Source organism: Rhineura floridana, chromosome 8, assembly GCF_030035675.1.
Source record: "Rhineura floridana isolate rRhiFlo1 chromosome 8, rRhiFlo1.hap2, whole genome shotgun sequence".
NCBI classification, from domain to species: domain Eukaryota; kingdom Metazoa; phylum Chordata; class Lepidosauria; order Squamata; family Rhineuridae; genus Rhineura; species Rhineura floridana.
This window is the reverse complement of record NC_084487.1, coordinates 72621606-72645027: the sequence shown is the minus strand read 5'-3', so window position 1 is coordinate 72645027 and position 23422 is coordinate 72621606. Positions and strand designations below refer to the sequence as shown.

The 23422-nt window shown below is 38.7% G+C and overlaps 1 protein-coding gene and 1 non-coding gene across 8 annotated transcripts in view; one reads left to right on the top strand and one right to left on the bottom strand.

The window, feature by feature from the left end:
- Positions 1 to 18980, top strand: part of CNOT2 (CCR4-NOT transcription complex subunit 2) — a 73722-nt gene extending 54742 nt beyond the window's left edge. For 6 of the 7 annotated variants that reach the window (XM_061639749.1, XM_061639751.1, XM_061639755.1 and 3 more), the window contains 11 exons: positions 144 to 326; positions 3305 to 3384; positions 4598 to 4723; positions 6073 to 6197; positions 7263 to 7383; positions 7500 to 7656; positions 11290 to 11351; positions 11466 to 11515; positions 13467 to 13567; positions 14190 to 14334; positions 17843 to 18980. In XM_061639749.1, the coding sequence (XP_061495733.1) occupies positions 144 to 326; positions 3305 to 3384; positions 4598 to 4723; positions 6073 to 6197; positions 7263 to 7383; positions 7500 to 7656; positions 11290 to 11351; positions 11466 to 11515; positions 13467 to 13567; positions 14190 to 14334; positions 17843 to 17929 (1237 nt within the window). In that variant the 3' untranslated portion in view covers positions 17930 to 18980. The remainder of the gene's footprint in view (positions 1 to 143; positions 327 to 3304; positions 3385 to 4597; positions 4724 to 6072; positions 6198 to 7262; positions 7384 to 7499; positions 7657 to 11289; positions 11352 to 11465; positions 11516 to 13466; positions 13568 to 14189; positions 14335 to 17842) is intronic. The other variant, XM_061639750.1, reaches the window with a different exon arrangement.
- On the bottom strand, positions 16901 to 17019 carry LOC133363557 (5S ribosomal RNA). Its single transcript, XR_009757712.1, has one exon. It is a non-coding gene; the product is annotated as a 5S ribosomal RNA (ribosomal RNA).
- Positions 18981 to 23422: the final 4442 nt, after the last annotated feature.

The window sequence follows — 23422 nt, the reverse complement described above, 5'->3', positions numbered from 1 at the left end:
TCTATATGTCGGTTTATTTAGAAACAGTTCTGAAAATGGGTCTGTGTCCAAACTACTTATAAGGTGAGGCTTTCACAACTTGAAAATAATTAATTATATTCTGCTGAACATGTATCGTATATCTGTTGGATCTTATTTTTCAGGGGCATATTGCCTATGAATCCTAGGAATATAATGAACCACTCCCAGGTCGGTCAGGGCATCGGAATTCCCAGCAGGACAAACAGCATGACTAGTTCAGGATTAGGTAGCCCTAATCGAAGCTCACCCAGCATAATCTGTATGCCAAAGCAACAACCCTCTCGACAACCTTTTACTGTGAACAGGTAAGATGGATTCAGTGTAGCATTCAACTGCTATAGGCTAAGCAATATACCTTTGATTGTTTTTTTTAAAAAATCTGGATATTGAGTTGAGGTAAATAAACCTTATCTTGTGGGGAAATAAATGGGTTTACTTTGAAATGTTTTCATCCATATTTGCAGCCTTACAAACTAAAATGTTTGTATCAAAGAATATATTTTGTATTAAAACATTACTTAGGGCTGTATCCAGCGCTGCACTAGCTGGGTTCTGCTGGCACAACAGAACTTCCATTCCCCTGCCCCCAAATCTCCTCAAGCGGTTTCCCAACCTTCCAGATTTTGAGGGCATGTGGGGGGTTGGAGGGTACAGGAGAGGAGGGAGCACCATTGAACATATGGAAATCCATTGCGCCAGTGGAGCTGCAGCATAGGATATAGTCCTTAATATCAAAAGCTGACTTTTGGTATATTAGGATTAAGGAGTTCTCATAGCTATGCTTCATGTACAGTGTAATGACTGCTCCAGCCCAAAGGCCCATATGGTGAGCTTCATGTATGTAGTTCAGCTTAGGAGTCATCTCCTTCCAACAACAACTCCTCATGTCCGACAAGCTGCCCTTCCTTACAAAGCTCCTGGGAGCATTTAAATGTGGCCTTTGACACAGATGAGCCCTTGCACAATTATAACTGGGCACTCTGGATAACGTAGCTTTAATCTACTTTTCCCAAGCAAAGCTTGTATAAGAGGGGAGGAAAGCAAACTTGAAATAAATACCTTTTGGTTCTCAATCTTATTCTCATGTTCTCAGATTCTTTGAATGAGGAATAGTTTCCCCTTATGTTTTGCTGCTCTCATTCAATTCTTGATGCTTGTTACCAAGCATCAAATAGCAGGTAGCATGACTTTATAATGCTAGGCAAAAAAATGTGAAATTGGTGACGGAAAGTAAAAGAATTTTATATTTAAGTTGCAGATATGATTGCGTATAAGCAAGTTCCCAAATCTTTGGGGGAAGATATGTCAGTATGTTACAAAAATGAGCTGTTTTATGTTTTAGTTGGCCTTTTATTGGTCTGGAAAGACCAAGTCTTTGATAGCTCTTGAATGATTAGTTACCAAAGCCCTCTTCTTTTCTCTTGAGAATAGCTGGCTTTGGTTGTCTCCAGTTTTTGTACAGTGGAATGGTTTCCAAGGATATCTTTTCACTGGCTGGGTCTGTTGGCCAACATAAATCCATTTTCTGAACATCTTTAGCCTGGCAGAAGTGCAGTATGTGTGTTACTTTGTTTTAGGAATACCAGAGCATGCCTTTTTTAGGGTACTATGGCAGTGCTTTAATTAACAGAGAATTGTATATGCACGGAAAACATGTTTATGTTAAATAAGGACTATTAAGCAGAAGCCTAGTTAGCCATCATTCAGTTTTCTGACAGTGAGCCATACCAAATACTCCAAATAATGTATTAATAGAAATGAAGGGTAGGAGGGCAAGTTAGAATGTGTTTGATAGTTCATTCCTGTTTCTAGCTGTTCCATTCTGTTCATTTACAGAATCTTGAATCTGACTATCAGATACCCATTTCCAAATAACATAATAAAACAAGGTTATTGTTGCATCTGATCTGTTACGGATTACAAGTTAACAGCCTTCGTATTATACTCATGGCTGTGGTCTCTCCCCAAAGACAGATGGTGTGGCAAACCAAATGGGTATGTTCCCCACAGACTGCTTGAAGTATAAATGAAGAAGTGGCTAAATGGACAAATAAACAGTTGGTGAAAGGGAGAAACAGGAAGAGAGACAGAGTATTAAAATAGTTTTATGCTTATGAGCATGTCTCAAGCCTGAAACAACTAGAGACCTTTTTTTCTTTTACCACATACCAATTGTTTTCAGTATTAAAATTATCTCTACTTCCTGGCAGGTTTTGAATTTTCTCTGTTTTGAGGGCTTGCTTGGATTATTATTTTTGCTTATCCTCAGACTTGGATTTTACAATTTGTTCTAACATTTTTTCATGATAGGGTTTGCTAGACAAAGCAACCTTGAAATACACAACCAGTTTAGAGGTGCTTTGTTGTGTCCACTTACATTTTCATTTATTGGCCTCTTTTAGTGTAAGGGTTCTCTCAATTTTTGAATAAACATTCATGTAAAAGTTGAAACCATCTGATTCTAACATTTTGACTATCGTTTAGTACAATTGTGCATTATTATATTCTATCAGAGAGTTTAAGTTTTTGGTTCCTTTTTTCATGGATTGCTTTTATGAGCTAAGTCATTCCATGGGATCCTAGCTGTACTAAGAACTCGTTCTTTAAGGGCTCAGAGGGCTATCAGAATCCTTTCTTTCTTTCTTTCTTTCTTTCTTTCTTTCTTTCTTTCTTTCTTTCTTTCTTTCTTTCTTTCTTTCTTTCTTTCTTTCTTTCTTTCTTTCTTTCTTTCTTTCTTTCTTTCTTTCTTTCTTTCTTTCTTTCTTTCTTTCTTACTTACTTACTTACTTACTTACTTACTTACTTACTTACTTACTTACTTACTTACTTACTTACTTAACATTTAGCCCCTAGCTAGTGTTCCAATTGGAGCCAATTAGTTCTTTACTTATTTTAGTCAGTGTGTTCATCTGATATGACAGGTGAGCAATGCATTTTGAGATAGCAACAATATAGTAATAGATTTTTATTTTAAAATCTCAGAGGTTTTTTATTTAATCTCATTGACCCTGTTATCAAGACACACTGTGCTCAACATTATCCTATTCTGTTCCAAGTGATTTTTGTTTTGTTTTACAATTGTGTGTGTGTGTGTGTGTGTGTGTGAGTGTGTGTGTGTGTGTGTGTGTGTGTGTGAGTGAGAGAGAGAGAGAGAGAGAGAGAGAGAGAGAGAGAGTAGATAGCAAGGTGCTGGTCATGTATCATTCTTCCATCTCCCACAGGTTAGGATAAGGTGATATTAAATATGTTCCATTTACACCCACCCCCTTTTTGTTTATGACAGTATGTCTGGATTTGGAATGAACAGGAATCAGGCTTTTGGAATGAATAATTCTTTATCAAGTAATATTTTTAATGGAACAGGTAAGTCTACTTAAATCTACACTCTTGAGAGACTTGGTTGAAAGACGCTTGTTGTACGCTTTTAGTCTATTTTTCTAGTTATAAAATTTATGTAGAAGTTATGATTCTAAAAAAGTCTTCAAAATTCTTGTTATGAATGACTCAAGTTCTGAGTATTTCTTAGAATATTAACTAAATTATTTTATTTATATTAAGTTTATTTTTGTTTTATTTACAAGGGAAGAGCCGTAGCTCAGTGACAGAGCCTCTGCCTTGCATGCAAAAGGCCTCAGGTTCCATCTCCAGCATCCTCTAGGTAGGGCTAGGAAAGAAACCCATCTGAAATCCTGGAGAGCTGCTGCCAGTCAGTGTAGACAGTACTAAACTAGATGGACCAATGGTCTGACTCTGTATAAGGCAGCCTCCTATGTTTCCTAAATCATTTAAATAATGTGGGTTAAATGTCCTGCATATGATTGTAGGCCATATCCACATAAGTCCTATGCAGTGCTTGCAGTCCTCTTCCAGCTGAGCCCTGGGGAACTCAAAGGAAGCAGATACCACAGTGCTGGAATTACAGCCTTCATCCTATTCCCAGTCATTAGATTCTCCCACTGCTCTGGCCAGTCAGGAATGGGCAAGTGAATCTCGTAATCCATGGTTGTAGTATTTGCCACACAGGTATTCATTGGTTTTCCTGGGCTTCAGTTGCTTGTGCTGGCTACACAGCAAGCAAAATGCCCATCTTAAAATCCTATTTCATGTAGGATGTTTTGAACTACTGTTGGATCATTCGTTGGTAATTTAACACCAGGCAACTACTAGTTAAATGCAAATTATATAGTGATGTCAGAGGTGTATTATCTGTCATACCAATGGTAAATACTGACGCGATTGAACCTATTCCATTATGTTGTTGGTAAAGTCATTTTTTCACCTTTTAAAGCTCTTACTTTGCCAGCTAGCTATAGCCACAACAGCACATTATTAGCATATTATTTTCACTAGATGGTTAAATCTTAGAGACCCTCTCTAACTTAGTTTTTCCATATTGGCATTTCCCCACCCACCCCCCTTTCATTGTAGGACAAGGAAGTCATAAGAATGTCGTCCTGATGCTAGAGAGTTAGGCTGCAGTCCTAAATTGCAGCCCTAGTTATTATTTATTATGCAGTGTTAATTTCTGGGAAACAATATTTAAGAAGAATTGTATACTGAAAATATCTACTTTTAGATGGCAGCGAAAATGTGACAGGACTGGACCTTTCAGATTTTCCAGCACTAGCGGATAGAAACAGAAGGGAAGGAAGTGGGAATCCAACTCCACTAATAAACCCTCTAGCTGGAAGGGCACCCTATGGTGAGTATGTGTCAGTTCACACTGGTATTTTGGCAGCACAGTTTTCTCTTAGTGCAAGGCGCCATGGATGTTTCAAAACAGGTTTTGTTGAACTTGATACTTCTACAGTTAACTTCATTTCTGTGGCAAAAGAGAAACTAAGATTCCAATGGAAACATAATTATACATTATATTTAGGCCGCAATCCTATACTGTACTAACTTCCCTGGGAGTAAGCCTCATTGAATGCAGTGGGACTTTTAAGAGCAGGCATGTATAGGATTGCACTGCAAGGATTTGTTGTTCCCAACACCTGTAATCCTTTTTGTCTTTATGCACAACCCCCCACCCCCCAATCATCTTTCTATCTGGTTCTTGAATTAAACGTTTGGTTTTTAACTTGGACATAAAAAAATCCCTTCTGTCTAAATTAAATGCCCAGGCCTTTTACGCTAATTATAGGATCTCTAAAATAAATAGCATTTTGCCCCAAGGCCTTGGGTGTTTATAAATACAATTAAAGTTCAAGGAGCTGAAGACTGTAAATGACTTGACAAATTAAAAGTGCTACAGGATACTTTAGGGTTTACTACTTTAGAACAAAAGAGACTGAGTTCCTCAAATTAAGAGAACTTGAATGTCCTCATGTGAGAATAGTTAAGAATGAGAATTGTCAGATCATATACGCTGTAGATTTTCTTGTTTTCACTCCCCCTCCCCATTCTATCTGCAACTACTTCTTTGTATTGTTTTATTTAAATCTGAGCAAAACAGTTATTTCTGATATGATTTTCATTATTGGTAAGAATTCTGATCTTTAGCCCAATTCCATATTCCTGTCTCATACAGCCTTTGTGAAATAAGGGTCAAAGGACTGTGGGTATCTACACATTTACTAGTCTAAGTGCTTGATTAGCCACTAAAAACCATTACAATGATTTCTTGTGTTACAGATTATCTGGGTGTGTTAGAATATATTGATGAGGAAATGTGCCTAAGCAATTTTGAACTTGGTTCTTTTTTTACTAATGCAGTTGACAGTGTTTCTTAAGTAGTTTGCTATTAAATACTGTTTCATTTTTTTGAAGTGTGCTGTTTGCCCCCCCCCGCGCTTAACTAGTTTAATGTTGACTTTAAGAAAAAACTAATATTATACATTTAGTCAATAGGCCTACATTTATAATAGTTCTGCAAACTGATGCATTGAAAGAACATAATCTGAAAAGGACTTCTTTCAGATATTTTCTCTGTTTTTTTAATTTCTTCTTTCATTATCTGTTGAGGTAGAAAAATTTGCTGATGGAAGTGAGAAAAGTCAGTAGCAGCACAGAAATATAATATCTAATCTGGTACACTTATCTTCAACACAGTTGGAATGGTAACAAAACCAGCAAGTGAGCAAACCCAGGACTTCTCAATACACAACGAAGATTTTCCAGCTTTACCAGGCTCCAACTACAAAGATCCAACATCGAGTAATGATGACAGTAAATCTGTAAGCGTCTCCTGTTTTAAAAGAGAAAATAATTACTATGAACTTCTTACTTTCAGAAGAGTAAATCTCATCCAGAACAGGTGGAACATCACCTCCCTGGGCAGAACCTCTATTGTCAGGGTTGAGCTTCAGTTTATTGGCCCTAACTGAGTCCACTACTATTCCCAGTCACTAATTTAGCATTTCACTACTTCTCTGAATTTTATATAAAGGCGAAATTAGAGTTGGGTGTTGCAGCACATTAATGATACCCCAATCTAAAACCCAGCACAAGTCCTAATTTGGTTTCCAAGGCCATTTCCCCAAACTATAGCCACCTGCCCCACATCTGACATAAAGCTGCAGCTGCAAAGGAACAATAGGGAGCCTTAAAGTATGCTTGTGACTGTTTCTTCACCAGCAAGGCTTGTTGTCAGTTCCTATCAGCTGATCAGCAGTAACAGCAAGCCTTGCAGTGATTGGCTGCACTGCAGAGTTCCAGTCATGCAGCTGACCCTGCTTAAGGCAGGAATCTTCCTTTGCAGCCTAGCTTGACTTCAAAGAATTGGGAACTTACTTGAATGTCAGGTGATTGACATGTGGGTGACCCCGTCCACCTTTCAAAATGGCCCACAGGGACCAAGGAGCTCACTGGCTGGATTCTATTCTCCACCTACAGTAGATGCTAAAAAGCATAGAGCACAAAAGGGAGCCCTGCAAGACCCCATAGCATATAGTTACATTATCTGGACAAATAATTTTGTATGTTCAGAATTCCTTCTTTACTTTAAGGCCTTTATCCAAAGGGCTGCATTGTGGACTTCATGAATATGCACACAGCTGGTCTCAGCCCCTTGTTTTCAAGTTATAGCCCTCTGTTCTGCCAGATATGTTGCACCCAAAGTTCATGGGAGGTTCAGAATCAACCTTTACCATAAGGAAACTGTTGCCATTATTCTATGGCATAACAATTGTCATAACTCTTTACATCAGGAAACAGAAGCAATTTTGTGGCTTGCAGCCTATGCATGCTTGCTCATTTATCTTTTCTCATACAAAATTTCTCACTGCATTTTCTCTGAATAGAATTTGAATACATCAGGCAAGACATCTTCTAGTGCAGATGGACCTAAATTTCCTGGAGATAAAAGTTCAACAACGCAAAACAATAACCAGCAGAAAAAAGGGATCCAGGTGTTACCTGATGGTATGCATGCCTCCCCACCAACCCCACCCTGTTTTCCATTTAATTATTTCACAACTACTTTCAAATGTTTTTGGTTCTGTATGTTTTGAGATTAATCTAGTGGTGTGTTTGCCTAGGTCGGGTTACCAACATCCCTCAAGGAATGGTAACAGACCAGTTTGGAATGATTGGTTTGTTAACATTCATCAGGGCGGCAGAGACAGATCCTGGCATGGTACATCTTGCATTAGGAAGTGACTTGACAACTCTAGGTCTCAATCTCAACTCTCCTGAGTAAGTGTTTTTCAGTTCTCATACCATTTATGTTGTTTAAAGTCCAGCTTTATCTTGAACATTTCAAAAATACTGTGCCAAGATAAACTAAAAATGTAATTATAGGAGAGCAAAACCTTAATAACACAAATAGCTTCAGGATGATGAGTTCAGCTCTGCAAGCTTCCAATAAATCAGATCCTCTTCTCATTCCCTTCTATTTTAAGAGCGTGGTTAATTGCAGATAAGTGTCACACATCAATTTTTTAAAAAAAACTAAACTATTGATAGGCAGTAGTGGACAGCGTATGTTCTTGTGCATTTTTTAAAAATGTAAAACACTGGTATACCATGGATTATTTGAGAAAATCAAAGCAGTGTCTGAAAGGTGACAGCATGCAATTAATAATAAAACAATAGATAAATAGTATAATTTCTAATCTCCACACGGACCAAAGGAATGTACCTACCAATATCAAGAAGATAATATAATAACTTACAGTAGTTGTACTGCAGCAGACATTACCGTTATATAGCAACACATCCATAAAGACTTCTTTTTTCACTTACTGTTTCCTGCTCTTCTTCAGGTGTTTGCCTGAGCTGCAGACAATATACCAGACTGCTTACATTACCATTTTATTGCTGCCCATGTTGCTGTATGGGTAACAGCTATTAATTTTGTTAATCAAGCTTTCCATGGGAAGGTGTCCAGTTGAGGATATATACCAGGGGTGTAGTTGTTCAGGGTCTCAGGGGGTCTTAGACCCTTTACTTTTTTTGAGAGCAGGGTCCCAGCAGGGACCGTACGTCTCTAGCATGCTGTAAGCCAATCAGCGTGAAAGGGGAGTGTGTTAACCACTGAGAAGAGTCTTCTAACATGCTTTTTTGTCCTTTCTTGCTGATTGGAGCCACTCAAAGTGAAAGGAGGTAAGTCAAACACTGAGAAGACTCTTCTTAGTGCTAATACTCTCCTCTTTTATGCTGATTGGCTCCTAGATGTTAACATGGAACTCATTCTCAACCCCACAGCAAAAACAAAGCGGGGAGGGGGCATGGCTGTGATTAACATGTAGGTACCCTGCACTTCTGAATTTGCCACGACACTCCTGATATATACACATAATATTAGTAGACTATATCTTTCATGCTCATGAGATTGGCTGGATGTGCTTATTAGTATATATGTTTTGTTCTTTTGGAGGGAGTGACTCAGTGAGCATGATAGAAACTGCACACTGCACCCATGAAAGGGCTAGTCTTCTCACTTGTATTAGTTGAGGAGTGTTCCACATGTACAGTTTGGATTCTTCATTGCTCACCCAGAGATTTTTCTTAGTCTCATAAGGCAGGATTCAAAGGGCTATGCCCTTTTCAAGTCTTCCATTCCAACCGCCACCCCTTCGTAACATGAAGTCCAGGGGATCTTTGGGAAAGGCATTTGAGGCAGCATGCTTCAGCCAAACGGGAAAACCGTTAAAACATCCATGTCTACACAAAAGCACTAACAGGGCTCTTGGGGATCTTTATTGTACAAGAATACCATGATAGGTGCATTGTGCTGTACTTGTAACAACTATAGTGTAAATGTTGGTACTTTACATGTGTATTTAGTGCAGTGATTGTGTGCCTATGTAGAAAATAAAACTTCCAAATCCTTTATGGCACTAAGGCTATACACAATTACCTGGGAGTAAGTCCTGTTGAACTCAGCGGGACTGATGTCTGAGGAAACATGCATATGGCTGAACTGTAGAAATAGTTTACTTGTATGAATAACAGATGAAGGGGTAATATTTAGTTACTTTTCTTGATTTGCAAACTTTCTGTTATTCCATTATCAAAACCATAAGTGTGATGACAGTCATTCCTCTCTGTTTTTTTAACCCCCCCAAGTTTATTACCAAAATGTAGAGAAGAGTACTAAAAAAGGAAATCCAAAAAAGAGGTTTCTATTACTACTTAGTGTTAAAACTCCTTGAAAATAAGTTTTTATCTTTGGTAGAACCCACCCATTAGCAAGGTATTTGCAAGGTGGAAAATATTTTGCTGTGAAATTCCCTTTATAAAATGTTTACATAAGCTTGTCCGCTGTAGTTAGAGATTCAAAGCCAGAGGGCATATATGACATAAAGTGCAAGGCAGGTACAGTCACAGCTTGGCTAAAAAGAATTTTGCATGGTGCTTTGAAACCCTGGCTATCAGCTGATTATTGGGGCTTCAACGCATAGGGCTCTCTGCATGGAGCCCTGCACAGTTAAAGCACCGACAAGCATTTGGGATGGACTGCACTAGGGAGTTCCCCTTTGGAACTCTCTGGCGTAACTGGAAGGAGCATGTTGGATTCAGAGCGCTTTCACCAGCACCTTAAAAGCAAGCTGCTTTCCAAGGAGAAGAGGAAATGCTCACTTTAAAAATGAAGCATTTTTTCTCTTCTAAGAAAGCAGCTAGGATTCAGAGCCCTGGAGGAAGCACTTTGAATACAAACTACTTTATCTGGAAAGAAAAAAATGCTTCTTTAAGAACCGAGCTCTTTTTTTCTTCAGGGAAGCTGCTTCTATTCAAAGTGCTTTATCCGGTGTTTTGACTAAAACTGCTTTCTCTGCAGAGGGGAAAATGCTCTGTTTTAGAAGCATTTTCTCCTCTGTAGAAACTTCAGAGGAGCTCTCTGTAACTGACGATCAACTGATAGTTGGTTACAGGGAGCCTCTTTAAAGCTGTGCTCCCAGCGCTATTCAGCTGATTAACACTGAAAGCATGCCTTCAAAGGAGGTTGCTGCAACCACTGTTAAATACATGCTTTCATTGTCTGTCACCAGTCATCATTATGGCATCATGTGACTGGTGGGTAGTCCCACCCACCAGTCACAGTTGGCCCAGGGAAGAGGGGGAGACAGACGTATCTGACCCACCAGCCAGATCTTGTTCCCCGCTCCTGCAAATTGAACTGAACCCATGACAGTACTTTAATTAGGCACTTGTTTTATTTTGTGTGTTTAGCTTTTGCAAATATGTTTAATACATGTTTAGGGCTCTGCTGCTTCCAGTTCCTTTGCTGTGTGTGAGTGTATGTGAAGGAAAAGTTCTCGAGTATACTATGTCTTGGCACATGCCACATACATGTTCAGTGCAGAACAAAATTGAGTAAGCCTGAAGGTAGTTAAATTATAAAGGTTTTAAGGCCTTATATGGTGAATAAATACATGCAGAATTTTAGACCTGATGACAGTTTATGCTGGAAAATTGCCTTCATCTACAATCCCTCCCTTCTACCAGAAACACGATAAGCAGTAACCTCATAACTGTCGGGGTCTGAACAGTTGTTTCCCACTCTTCTAAGTAAGAGAAACCTGAGGAAACCTTCTCCAAGAACAGGGAAACAGCAGCATGCTCCTCCTCAGGCCTGAGTTGCAGTGCTGGTATGAGCAGTAACCAGATGATCAAACAACCCACATGTTTGCAATTTCATACATTACCATTGTGCCATGGAGCCAACCCATATGAAATCAGGTTTTCAATGGCTACCATACTGCTTAGATAATGTATGAATTTAGCCTCAGTGTGTGCATGTGAATTAGTATTGTTAAAAATAACACAAATGTTGGGAAAAAGATGGATCTTGATATCAATTCAGTCACCTTTTTTTCTATACAGAAATCTTTATCCCAAATTTGCATCACCTTGGGCTTCTTCACCATGTCGACCTCAAGATATAGGTAGGGTGGATGTATGTGTGTTTGTGAGTGTTTGGTTAACATATTCTTAAAATTCCTAAGTGAGGATCAATATAATGAATAAAGAATTAAGTCACTTCTCATTCCCTTATCTAGACTTCCATGTTCCATCTGAATATTTAACGAACATTCACATTAGGGATAAGGTAAGTATACTTTCTAGTCCCTTTATAAAAATAAAAACATACTGTATTTGACAATCTGGTATATGTAGTAGGGAAGAGAGTGAACCAGGAAGTCCATTGTTCAAATCTTGCCTCCACTATAAACTCAAACCACTCTTTAAGCTTCATGTTCCTCTTGGCAAAACCTGCAGTTTGGGGGATGGTAATACTAATTTACATGGTGGTGGTTGAATGCCATGGTTTAGTGTAAGGTGCATGAGCTGGAATGAGTCCAAGCAAGCTTTGGGCTTGCGTGCGCCTTCCTCTTTTTTCCTGCAGAGCTAGGAGGAGGACTTTGGCAGTATTTAGTGTAGCTGTTCTGAATTGTGGCTTGCCCTGTATTCTGGACAAATGATTTGGTTTAGAACAAACTCTCATCAGTTTTAAAACAAGGCAACATGTTTGCTTTGCAACTGATGAGAGTTAGGTTTTGGTTTTGGTTTTTTTACATTTATATCCCATCTTTCCTCCAAGGAGCTCAGGGTCACACACATTATTATTCTCCACATTTTATCCTCGGAACAACCTTATGAGTTAGATTAGGCTAAGATGCAGTGAATAGCCCAAGGTCACCCAGTGAGCTTCATGGCTGAATGAGATTTGAAGCCTGATTTCCCATGTCCTAGTCTAACACTCTAACCACCACACCAGCTCTGCAAGTTTTTAGTGTGACTTGCAAATGTGGGCAATGAAATTGAATGCTTTGGACTCTAAAATAGGGGTGGTGGGTTTATGTCCTTCCAGATATTGTTGGATAACTTTCCTAACCATTGTCCAGGTTGGCTAACACTGATGGAAGTTGGAGTCATCTGGAGGGACACAAATTCCCCATCCCTCCTCTAATGCATGGTATAAAGGCCTTATTTATGTTGTGACTCAATTTCGCAAATCTGATAGTACCTCTTCAATGTTTTTAAAGCCAGAGAAGAGTTTCTCTGCAAGGCATTATTTTATTAAACTCAGTAGAATTGATTGCTTCTATTCTCAGTTTATGTTTTAGGACAATGGATGAGTGGTGGGTTTTTTTGCACTAATACATGGCTGTATTCAGTGGTGTCAGCTGACAGTAAGGCTTCCATCAGCAGACTGGGGAAGGAAGCAATTTTCAGCAATTTCCTCTCCCCCCGCCCCTGCAATCTCCATCCAAAAAAATCTGCTCTGGAAGGTTCCCCTGACCCTCTGAAGCAGATTTAGGGGTATATGAACACTACAGGGAGAGGGAGAATTGGCAAAACTTGATTCCCTCCCTGTTCTAGTGACAGAAGCCGCACCATCAGCTGTGTGACACTATTGGATAGTAGATACTACTGTACAAATATAAGAAATACTATAATATAATATTTCTTTACATTTTCTTCTGGAAATTTTTTACTGTCTTACCCATATTATCATATACACTAAACATAGTAGTAGCCTATTGAAATGTACAATAGAAGTTCTGTTGAATCAGCAATATTTTCAACGAAATCGGTCTTGACTTCTAACGCAGACAAGTTAAATTCCTTACTTTCCTCCAGATAGTTCAGCAAAACTCTTTTTAACTGATATAGGTAGTATGCAATTCCAGGGGTGGGTGGGGGGTTTACTGAACTAATACCTCTTATGTAAACAAATTAGTAATATGACCATGAATATGTAAAGGACAAGAAATTTTTAAGATGGAATCTTTCTGCATCATTAACCCTGTGACTACTAAATAGGTAATTTGAAATAGACACTTGAGGGAGAAATGGCTTGTTTTATTATACAATCCAGTTACATTCTTATTTTGTCATTGAAGCCAACTGGAATTCTGTCTGAGCAATTTGTCTCATAATAGCCACCTTAACACAGTGCTATAGCTCGATAAACGTTTCTGGTTGGATTGAGTGCCTTTATGCAAACCACTTCTTTTTTTAAAAAAAGTGTTCATCTTTTTTTTTTCCCTTTACAGTTGGCTGCAATAAAGCTTGGCCGCTATGGGGAAGACCTACTCTTTTATCTCTATTACATGAATGGAGGAGATGTATTACAGCTATTAGCAGCAGTAGAACTGTATGTTCAGACTTCAGTGAATTTTCTACTAGGAGAGAGAGAAGGAGATAATTATTCTGATCATTTAAATTTTTTAAATTGCTTGTTTGTTTCAAATGCAAGTTACTTTATATGCCACATGTGGGGGAATTTCATCCCAGCAAGAATGACACTTGAATGGAAATAAACTTCTGTTTGTAGATTTTCCCCACCTGTCCTTGCATGGTGGAAAACCCTAGTTTAACCTCTGCCAGATTATGGGCACGAATCACCCATTAGAAGGAGAATACAGTAAACCCTTGTGAGGGTACACTGAGTGTGGCTCTGAGCACTCAATCTCCAACTTTAGATTGGAGCCATTAAGCAACACTGTAATCTAAGCTTTTATAAATAGTATTGTGATTTATTTGTTGTTCATGAAATTATGGACAAAAATATTATATTAATACTTCCTAAAATTCACTTAGCACTGCATATAGGACAGTATGCTCAGACGTATGTTTTATCTGAGATACAAACTTTTATAACAACTAACTTATTGTGGCATGTTAGCTGTGTTAGAGTAGGTATATTGTGAATTTTAAAGAAAATTCAATAAATTGAAACTAACAGAATTTTTTCCTTCCTGATTGGATAATAATAGATTCAACCGAGATTGGAGATACCACAAAGAAGAAAGGGTATGGATTACTAGAGCACCAGGCATGGAGCCAACGATGAAAACCAATACATATGAGAGGGGAACATACTACTTCTTTGACTGTCTTAACTGGAGAAAAGTAGCTAAGGTATCTTTTTCCTTCAGAGAAATATTCAAAACCTGTATATACTATTTTGTAGACATTCTTCTCTTCAATTCCTGGTTTACTTTGTGCACATTCTCACTAGTGCTTGTTTTATAAAAACAGAGACATTCAAGGCTATTCATATAGGGTTGTTTTCTAAACCAAGAATTCTGATTACATGGAAGGAGATTCTATTGCGGCGGGGGCAGATGCATACCAGTGTTCATTACCTTGTGTTGGCATTCTAACTCTTATCCATCTTTTGAATGTCACAGATAATTTGTGTGTGTGTGTGTGTGTGTGTGTGTATATATATATATATTACACAAATGCTTATTGTAAGATGAACCAGAAGTATGTCAAGATCCTCTAGTTAAGTGGGAACTGTGTTCCTTCTTTTCAACTTGCTTCAGCCTTTGATTATGCCCTCACTGTGTAAACAATTGAAACATATTTAGACTATTGTCATGTGGATAATTATGCAATGATGACATCCTTGAACCAGCTTTATAGAAAGCCTGTGGGGTTTTGATTTCCTGTTCTAGAAATGACTCCTAAAACAATAGTGCATTCTCACTTCATCTGTTTTATAAAGATGTGTTATTTGTACCTTTCTGTGAATCTTGAGGAAATGTAAATTGAGTTGCAAAATTTAGTTTATTTTTCCACAAACCTTCATAGTAGTGATGGAGAACCACCACTTATGCCCAGCTAGTTCTTCCAAATGGCCAGTGAGACCATTTTCTGCAAAACATGCCGACCTGCCACTCAGGACGTCATCTGCAGCATCCACCGTTCATTGCAAAGGTGGTTACCAAGGACTCTGTCTATATGCTGCGGCTTACATGTTTCCTCCCTTTCTATGCCCGGCTTGAAGTCGTGTCAGGGATGCAAAGGAACTTTTTTTTTCTTTTCCAGTCATGGCTTTTCAAATTGGGCTGTAAAGGAAAAATCTTTCTTAGGAGGTGCAGCTTGAAAGTGAGCCACACCTGCAACGAGGAAAGAAAGAATCAAGAGCGCACTAAGATTACTTTGGATTTATTGTTTGACTGATCACAGAGTGGGTACTAGCTATTTTGTATAGATGAGGGCATCTGTCCTTAAACAGCTCACAATCTAAAGACAAGAGAAGAAAAAGTTTAAACCTTGGAATAGTTGCTTACACAGGACATAGGAGAGAGGCATGTCCTAGCCAATGCAGCAATAGGGTTGAATGGCTAGGAGTTTGTCTTGCTTCCTTTTTCCTCTGTGGATCAATAGGATGAGTTTAAGTGGTACGTGAGGTCTTTGAATAACATTTTTGTAATTGGAATTGAATGTTATCTACCCTGAATCTTTTAGAGTGTGGTGGGATACAATTTTAGGTAAATAAACCATTGTGTGAGGAGAAAGTGATGAGAAAATGCTGACTAACTATTTTGAATCGCCAGGAAATGTTAGACTTTCTCTTGTGAGCCCTCATGGCAGAAAGGCAAATAGCGAGTTTAGATGCCATCTTGCCTAAGTTTGCTTAGGATGCTAGAAAATGTGTTCACCAGCACCAGTGTCTGCATTTAATATAGTGTTGGGGCTTCACTGTTGCTACAGTGAGTGTATACACACACAGGCCTGTTCCTGATACTAAGCTGGACAGGGAAGCTCATGTGTTTAGAGAACTTTGATCCAAAGAACTGCTTGAGCTTGAAAAACTGCACTGAGTACACACATCATTGTGTGTTTGACCTGTAAAGTACTAAATGTGTCAGAGTATGAGTAAAGATCTGCCTGCTACAGCCCAATCCTAACCATGTTTACTTGGAAGTAAACAGGACTTTAAGCAAGTATGTAGTGTGGGTTTAGCGTTGCATCTGCCCTGACCTATGGGGAGAGACTGACAGAGCCTGGGTATGTTTAGCCTTGAGAAGAGACGACTGAGGGGAGGTATGGTAGCCCTCTTCAAGTACTTGAAAAGTTTTTACACAGAGGAGAGCCAGGATTTCTTCTCAATTGTCCCAGAGTGCAGGACATGGAATAATGAGCTCAAGTTACAGGAAGCCAGATTTCAACTGAACATCAGGAGAAACTTCCTAACTGTTAGAGCTGTGCAACAATGGAACCAATGACCTAGGGAGGTGGTGGGCTCTCTGGCACTGGAGGCATTCAGGAGGCAGCTGTCGGGGATGCTGTAAGCTGGATTCCTGCATTGAGTAGGGGGTTGGACTCGATGGCCTTGTACTCTATTGTTCTGTAATTCTGTGACCCAAAATGTGCTTCTGCAAATGGAGTCACTATCCAAAGTTATTGCTTGTATTTTTAATGTCTGCAGATTTTTCTGTGGCTGCTGGTGTTGTTTTTTAAACGAAAACATAGTGCCCAAAATATAAATCTATCCCAGCCTTCCAAACGAATGCACAGAATGTTTTGTCTAGCTGTTGTAATCCTGTTGTGGGTTGAATGTAATATGTTGTTGTTGTTATATGCCTTCAAGTCGATTATGACTTATGGCGACCCTATGAATCTTTTTTTTATATATTCATAGGGTTTTCATGGTAAGAGGTATTCAGAGGTGGTTTACCATTGCCTTCCTCTAAGCCTACGGCACCCAGTATTCTCAGGTGGTCTCCCATCCAAGTACTAACCAGGCCTGACCCTGCTTAGCTTCCAAGATCAGATGAGATCGGGCGTGTCCAGGGTAGTATGGCCATAGGAGATGAATGTAATATAATTCATTCTATTTTAAGTGTTGATATATATATTTTTCTTTTATTATATATAAACTGCCCTGGGATCACAGAAGTGATAAAGGGCGGGGCATAAGTCGAATAAATAAATGATTATAAATAAATAGCCTGCCTTCCCACATGTACTGGCGTCAAGGAAAATACATAACTTTTGTGAAGCTTCTGGTTGTTCACCAGGTGGTAGTTCTTATTCATTACAGGTGACCAGGTGATTGACTTTTTATGTCACAAGTTACTGAACCTTTGTCATCAATAAATGTTTTCCTACCCATAACAGAATTTGCAGGGTAATGTAGTAATTTATCATTCCCCTCCTTCCAAAGCTTGGAATACGCCATGTATATTTGCAGAATGTGGCACAGAATGTTGAATAAAAATACGTAAAATGGGGGAAAGAAGAGACAGACAACTTTGATCAAAATGTTTAAGCTTGTATGGGACCCTCCAGAGCAGGTTTTGGGGTTGTAGAGGGGAGGAGAGGAAGGTAAAGTCCTCTTCTGCAAGTGAAAGCCTGTGTGTACAACTTTAGATTCTGCCCCAAAGGTTTTAAGGGGCTACAAGAAGTTTCTTGTAAAGCTAATTTCATTATATGTAAAAAATTGAAGTATTTATTTTTGTCAGAATATTTATTTTCCCCATCACCATAATACATAAAAAGAGAACTTGTTGGTCAGGAGGAGATTTTATTTGTGAGATGCAGCATTTTTCTTTTGATTACATATGCACTAACATTGGTTTGAATTGGCCATCTGCTGATAATGATATCATCACCTTTTTTATTTGGCTTGTAGGAGTTCCATCTGGAATATGACAAACTAGAAGAAAGGCCTCATCTGCCATCCACCTTCAACTACAACCCTGCTCAGCAAGCCTTCTAAAGACTTCCCTTGTCTTGGGGTATGGCTGTCTCAGCACAATACTCAACATAACTGCAAAACTGATGTGGCTCAGGCATCCTGGTTTTTATTCCTTTTGAGGATCTGGCAATTGGCTCATGCAAAAGGGTCACCATTTGAAGTCCTGCCTTACTAATTATGTGCTGCCCAACAACTAAATTTATAATTTGATTTTCTTTAGTTTGAGCAGGGTCGGATTTATTTTTATTTTTATTTTTTTTTGCCAACAGACCAGCTTGGGTCTGTAAAGACAAACAAGTACACTGACAAAAGTTTACCACTTAGTTTCCAAAATGTAAAAAAAAGGAAAAAAAGAAACAAGAAATAGACAATAAAATTTGCATTGTTCATTGTAGCACTCTTGGTAATAAAAAAATGTTTGTGCATTTTTATGTGAAGATCCTTCTCGTATTTCATTTGGAAAGATGAGCAAGGTCTGCTTCCTTCATTTTACTTCCCCTTCAGTTTTTGAAAAGGCAGTTTTCGCCAACTTAATGCAAGAATATCTGACTGTTTAGAAGAAAGATATTGCCACAACCTATGGTTCATTTCCAAGGTTGTGTGTTACTGAGCTTCATCTTTCCAGAATGAGCAAAACACTGTCCAGTCTTTGTTACGATTTTGTAATAAATGTGTACATTTTTTTTAAATTTTTGGACATCACATGAATAAAGGTATGTATGTACGAATGTGTATATATTATATATATGACATCTATTTTGGAAAATGTTTGCCCTGCTGTACCTCATTTTTAGGAGGTGTGCATGGATGCAATATATGAAAACGGGACATTCTGGAACTGCTGGTCAGGGGACGTCTTTGTCGCCCTGTGCACTAAAGGGCCAGATTTCAGCAGCCAAGGACATCCATACCCAAGTGAATGTGATGGGACTTAACGAAGTGAACTGAGACAATTCACTCTGGCTGTTTGAACAGCAGCGTTTCATAGGAAGAGAAAAAAAAGATCAATCTTGTATTTTCTGACCACATAAAGGCTTCTTCTCTTTGTAATAAAGTAGAAAAGCTCTCCTCACTGCAGTGTTGACTTTGATTTGAGATTGTGATATTGCTTCTTGAACAATGAGAAAAATATGGAAAAAGTTGAAGTATTAAAAATACCAAGCTATAAAGTGGTTGTGGCAGTTAAAATGAAGAGTCTTTTTGCTGCTGGCACTTCATTGAATAAGAGTGGCATACTTTTCCAGTGTAGGCCTGTATTCATGATCAAATGTGTTGTCATGTCAGAACAGGCTACCATAATAATAGAACAATGTATTTTTAGCAGTGGGGTTGGATAAAATGGGCAATCATGGAAGATGGGCTGAAAGTCCACATTGAAATAACTTTCTTTTTGTCATGGGTATGTTGTTTTAAACATTTTGAGCAGAGAAGGTACATCTCATTTAATGGGTTATTTTTTTTCCTGGAGGTTCAAATCTAAATAAACCAACATGAATAACATTTACTTTGTGAAAGGCACTGTAAACTATTCTCTAGACAAGGGGGGAAAAGGGATAGTGTGTGTCCCTTTTTATTAACACATATTTCATTCAGTCAACTGTGAATTATATTGCAATCACATACTATAAGTTGTTACAACTTACCTGAATTTACCAAAGTGGGAAAGAGAGCAAAATAATGTCAGAGAAATGTTTGGTTTTAAACTTTTTCTATGTAGCACAAAATAAATTTGTTGCCTTTTTTTTGTGAGTGACTTTGGGAAATTAGCTGCTAGTAACATTGCTGTTTTCTGTATCAGGTGTACAGCAAATATAAAATCTACATTTTATATGTATTTTGGGTTAAATAACAGATATAAAAATATAAAATGAGAACATCTTATTATTCAAAGAAAAGTGCTTCCTCAGCCAGTTCATGCTGGTAACTTGCACCATGACAAATACTGCTAAGTTACCAAATTTTGTTTCTTAGTTATTCAATACATTTTTATTACTTAGAAAGACTTTTTAGAGAGATAACACTGAAAATATTCCCCACAGTCTATTGATTTGTAAAACACAGACCATCACCACAGGAAGTCTCCACAAATAAAAAATGGCTCCCTTCATTTTATTCTTTTAACTGTGCATTCAAATGATCTACAGAATTATCGTTATGGGATGATTGCAGGAGTCTCGTTTATGCATAGCAATGTACCCAAATAAAGAATGTTGTTGTTTCAGAGGGCCTTTTTATATACTTTTAAGTATAATATTAGATGCACTTTATTGTGGCCTAATTTGCAGTATTGTACATGATCAAAAATAAAGCAGGAACAGGATATTGATGCAAATGCTAATAAAATAAAGCATTACATGCTGCCAAGAAGAGAATTCTACTTTAAATTACCATTGATGCGGAGCTGAGAATAGGCAGTTGTTATTTAGAAAGCCATTGTGCCCTTCATGTTAATAGGTTTGATCTATTTAACATTTGAGTTTAATTAATTATGAACAAAATGTTTGTGAATGAGAAAAATAGAAGACTTTCACAGAATTAAATATCTATCTCTTCCCCCTTTAACTTCTTTTCTAAGAGAGCTGCAGTTCCTTGCCAATTTTAACCATCTCTTATGCCATTTGGAGGGGTGTGTGTTAAGATTTTGAATTAAAGATAAAAGGAAGTATCCAATAAGCAATATAGATAAACTGAAATGGATATATAGGGAGAAACTGTAGGCACCATCTACTTATTCCAAACAGTCCCAGTAATATTAGTAGGACTTGGCTGAAGGCAGTGAGTTGTGGAACTGCTGGCTATATCAATTTCATATTAACAGGTAAACAACAGAAATTCCATAGTGATTTGTGTAGTCCTATAAATGTTAATATTGGTCAATTTTTAATGATGAAATTTCATTTGTGTTACAATATACACGGTAAGTTTAAAAGTAGCATATATTTCTCAACAGTAGGAAAGTTTTGTTTCCAAATTGGTCCTATATGCACTTGTGTTTTTGACTTCTTTCTACACATAAACCTCATTCACTTGCAGGGTACAGATGGTAGCCTTTTTCCCCCACTGCTGAATGCTTTTTATTAATGTCAGCCATGTCCCTATCCTGTAAAATACATAAATGGGCACAATCCAGTTGTTTTATTTGTTTTTTAAAAAGGATGTTGACAACAGTGGAGGAGAGCTATTTAGTTTAAAGAAGGTGCTGGGCACATTTATAGTAAATACTCTGTGCTTCCTCTGAGGAAACTAACAACTTGTATTTAGTTCCAATCAAGGGCTAGATCTGCTTTCTTTCAGCTGGAGAACTTTCATCATGTAGCTTCATTGCCCAAACAATTGTCTGAAGTAGGCATGAGCTGAATGAGATTGATACGTCTAAATCCCAGATACTTATATCTGTTAAAATTTTAAATTCTAGAATACAGTTTTGCAAGGAACTTAGCTAGTTTTTTAAAGTTTTTAAGGCGGGATGACTAACCTGTGGGTCATACATGGTTTTCCAAGAAGTTTTGGGTGGCCTGTGGGGACCCCTCCCCCAACAAAAAGACTTCCTGAGGTCCCACGCCCTTTCATATGATTGTTTAACTTCATTGGGCTTCCCTAAGTGCCCTCTGGTATTTTGGGAGTGACTTCCATTTCTGGGGCTTCTAAAAACCCTTTGAAACATCTTTTTGATTCTGTGTTCAAGGATGCTTCAATTTCTGGTTGCACTATTAATAGCACTACTCAGTAACTGTTGGATGCTGTTGATCTGCTCCGACTGCTACCAAAAGCATTGCTGTGGAACAAACAGCTCAGTTAGCAACTTCTCTTTAATGTATTGGTGAGCAAATGAAAATAAAACGAAGTTGGGGGAGGGAATGAAGAGCATAAATGGAATTAATGAAGGCAAGGGACAATTTGGATGGAAGAAGCTAATAATAAAATGGATTTGCAGGGGAATTAATGGAATGAATGAAAGAAAAATTAATTTGGGTGCAAGAAGAAAGGAATGAATAATAAAATGAAGGGGGAGCGGGAGTTCTGTCTCATCCATGCCCATTTCTCTATTTGGCCAATGGAGGGTTGGTCATGGGTCAATGCAGCTCTTGGGCTAAAAAACTTGTCACAACTACCTAGAACACATGGGGAACCACTGGCCCTCCAGATGTTGCTAAACTACAATTTCCATCACCCTCGGCAAGCATTGTCAATGGCCAGGGATGATGGGAGTTGTAGTTCAGCAACATCTTGAGGGCCAAAGGTGCCCCACATCTGATGTAGAATGCTGAGTAGCTTGAAGGGAGTACATAATATACATTTCTTTTAGATACAAAATGGTTTGCTTGTTACCAGTTTGGGGACCCCTGATCTAGATGAATCTGATGGATGTTCTTGTGTCATGGAACAAGTGGTGGGCTAGATCTGATGTTCCCAACATGGCACCCACAAAACCTCTACATTTCTCCACCTCTCTGGGAGCCCTCTTCACCAAAAGTTACCTCCCCCCCCCTTTTGAAGTGAGCAGGGAGCAATCTCTGTCTGGAAAACTACAGAGAGCTGAGAAGTGGGAAGAATGTTGCTCTTTCCTACTTCCATTTCAACTCTGTTTTATCCAGGCTGAGAATGGTACCTGAGTGGAAGGCAGCTTCCTATATTCTGAAGTACAGCCACCCGAAGGAAAGGTGTGAGAAAAGCATTTTGGAAGCAACTGTAAATAAGGGAAGGAGGAACCTGACTGGCTAGAGAAGGTAAGGAAAGGAATGGAAGAGAATGTGTGTGCTTGTTTCTCTCTCTATTCTGGAATCTGTGTTTTTGTGGGTTTTTTCTTCCTTTGTAGGGGTGTGGGGTTTTTTTGCACTTGTCCCATGGGGTGTGTGTGTGTGTATTTGGATTTTTGGTTTTTCCTCCTGGGGGTGTGTGTTGCTCCCCCCCTTCTCTAATCTGGGGGTCTGTTTTCCCCTCCTTTTGGGATGTGTGTGTGCCTGTTCCCTCAAGTCTTGGGGGTGGGATTTCTTTCTTTGGCTTTTCCCTTCTTCCAGCCTCCCTCCCACCCTACCTGCCAGTACCAAAAAACTTAAGCAAGTGAGGGAATTTGTGACAGGGTAGGCCTCCGATAGGCTCAGCAGCCATTTTGTGTTTGGCAAAGTCGCTGAGGCAGCAATTTACAAACTTGCCGAGTCCAGGCATAGTAAAGCAAGAAACTTATTTGCAAGAGCCTTTTGGATATTAATGAGAGTTGGAATGGTCAAACAAAAACAAGGCAATGTTTTCTCCATCTAGTTACAGTAGGGCCCCGCATTACGGCGTTCCGCTGATGCGGTGGTTTTCAATTAGGGGAAATTCCCGTTTTAAAGCTGATTTTGCGGTTTTCTGCCATTTTTGCACGACACGACCCATTATAGTAAGTGGGTTCCACTTTACGGCGGGGGCCTGGTCCCTAACCCGCCGTATAAGCGGGGCCCTACTGTACTGCATTTTGACCCATTCCTGTAGAGTAGTTAATTAGGTTTTACTTTTGTTTATCTTTGTAACTGT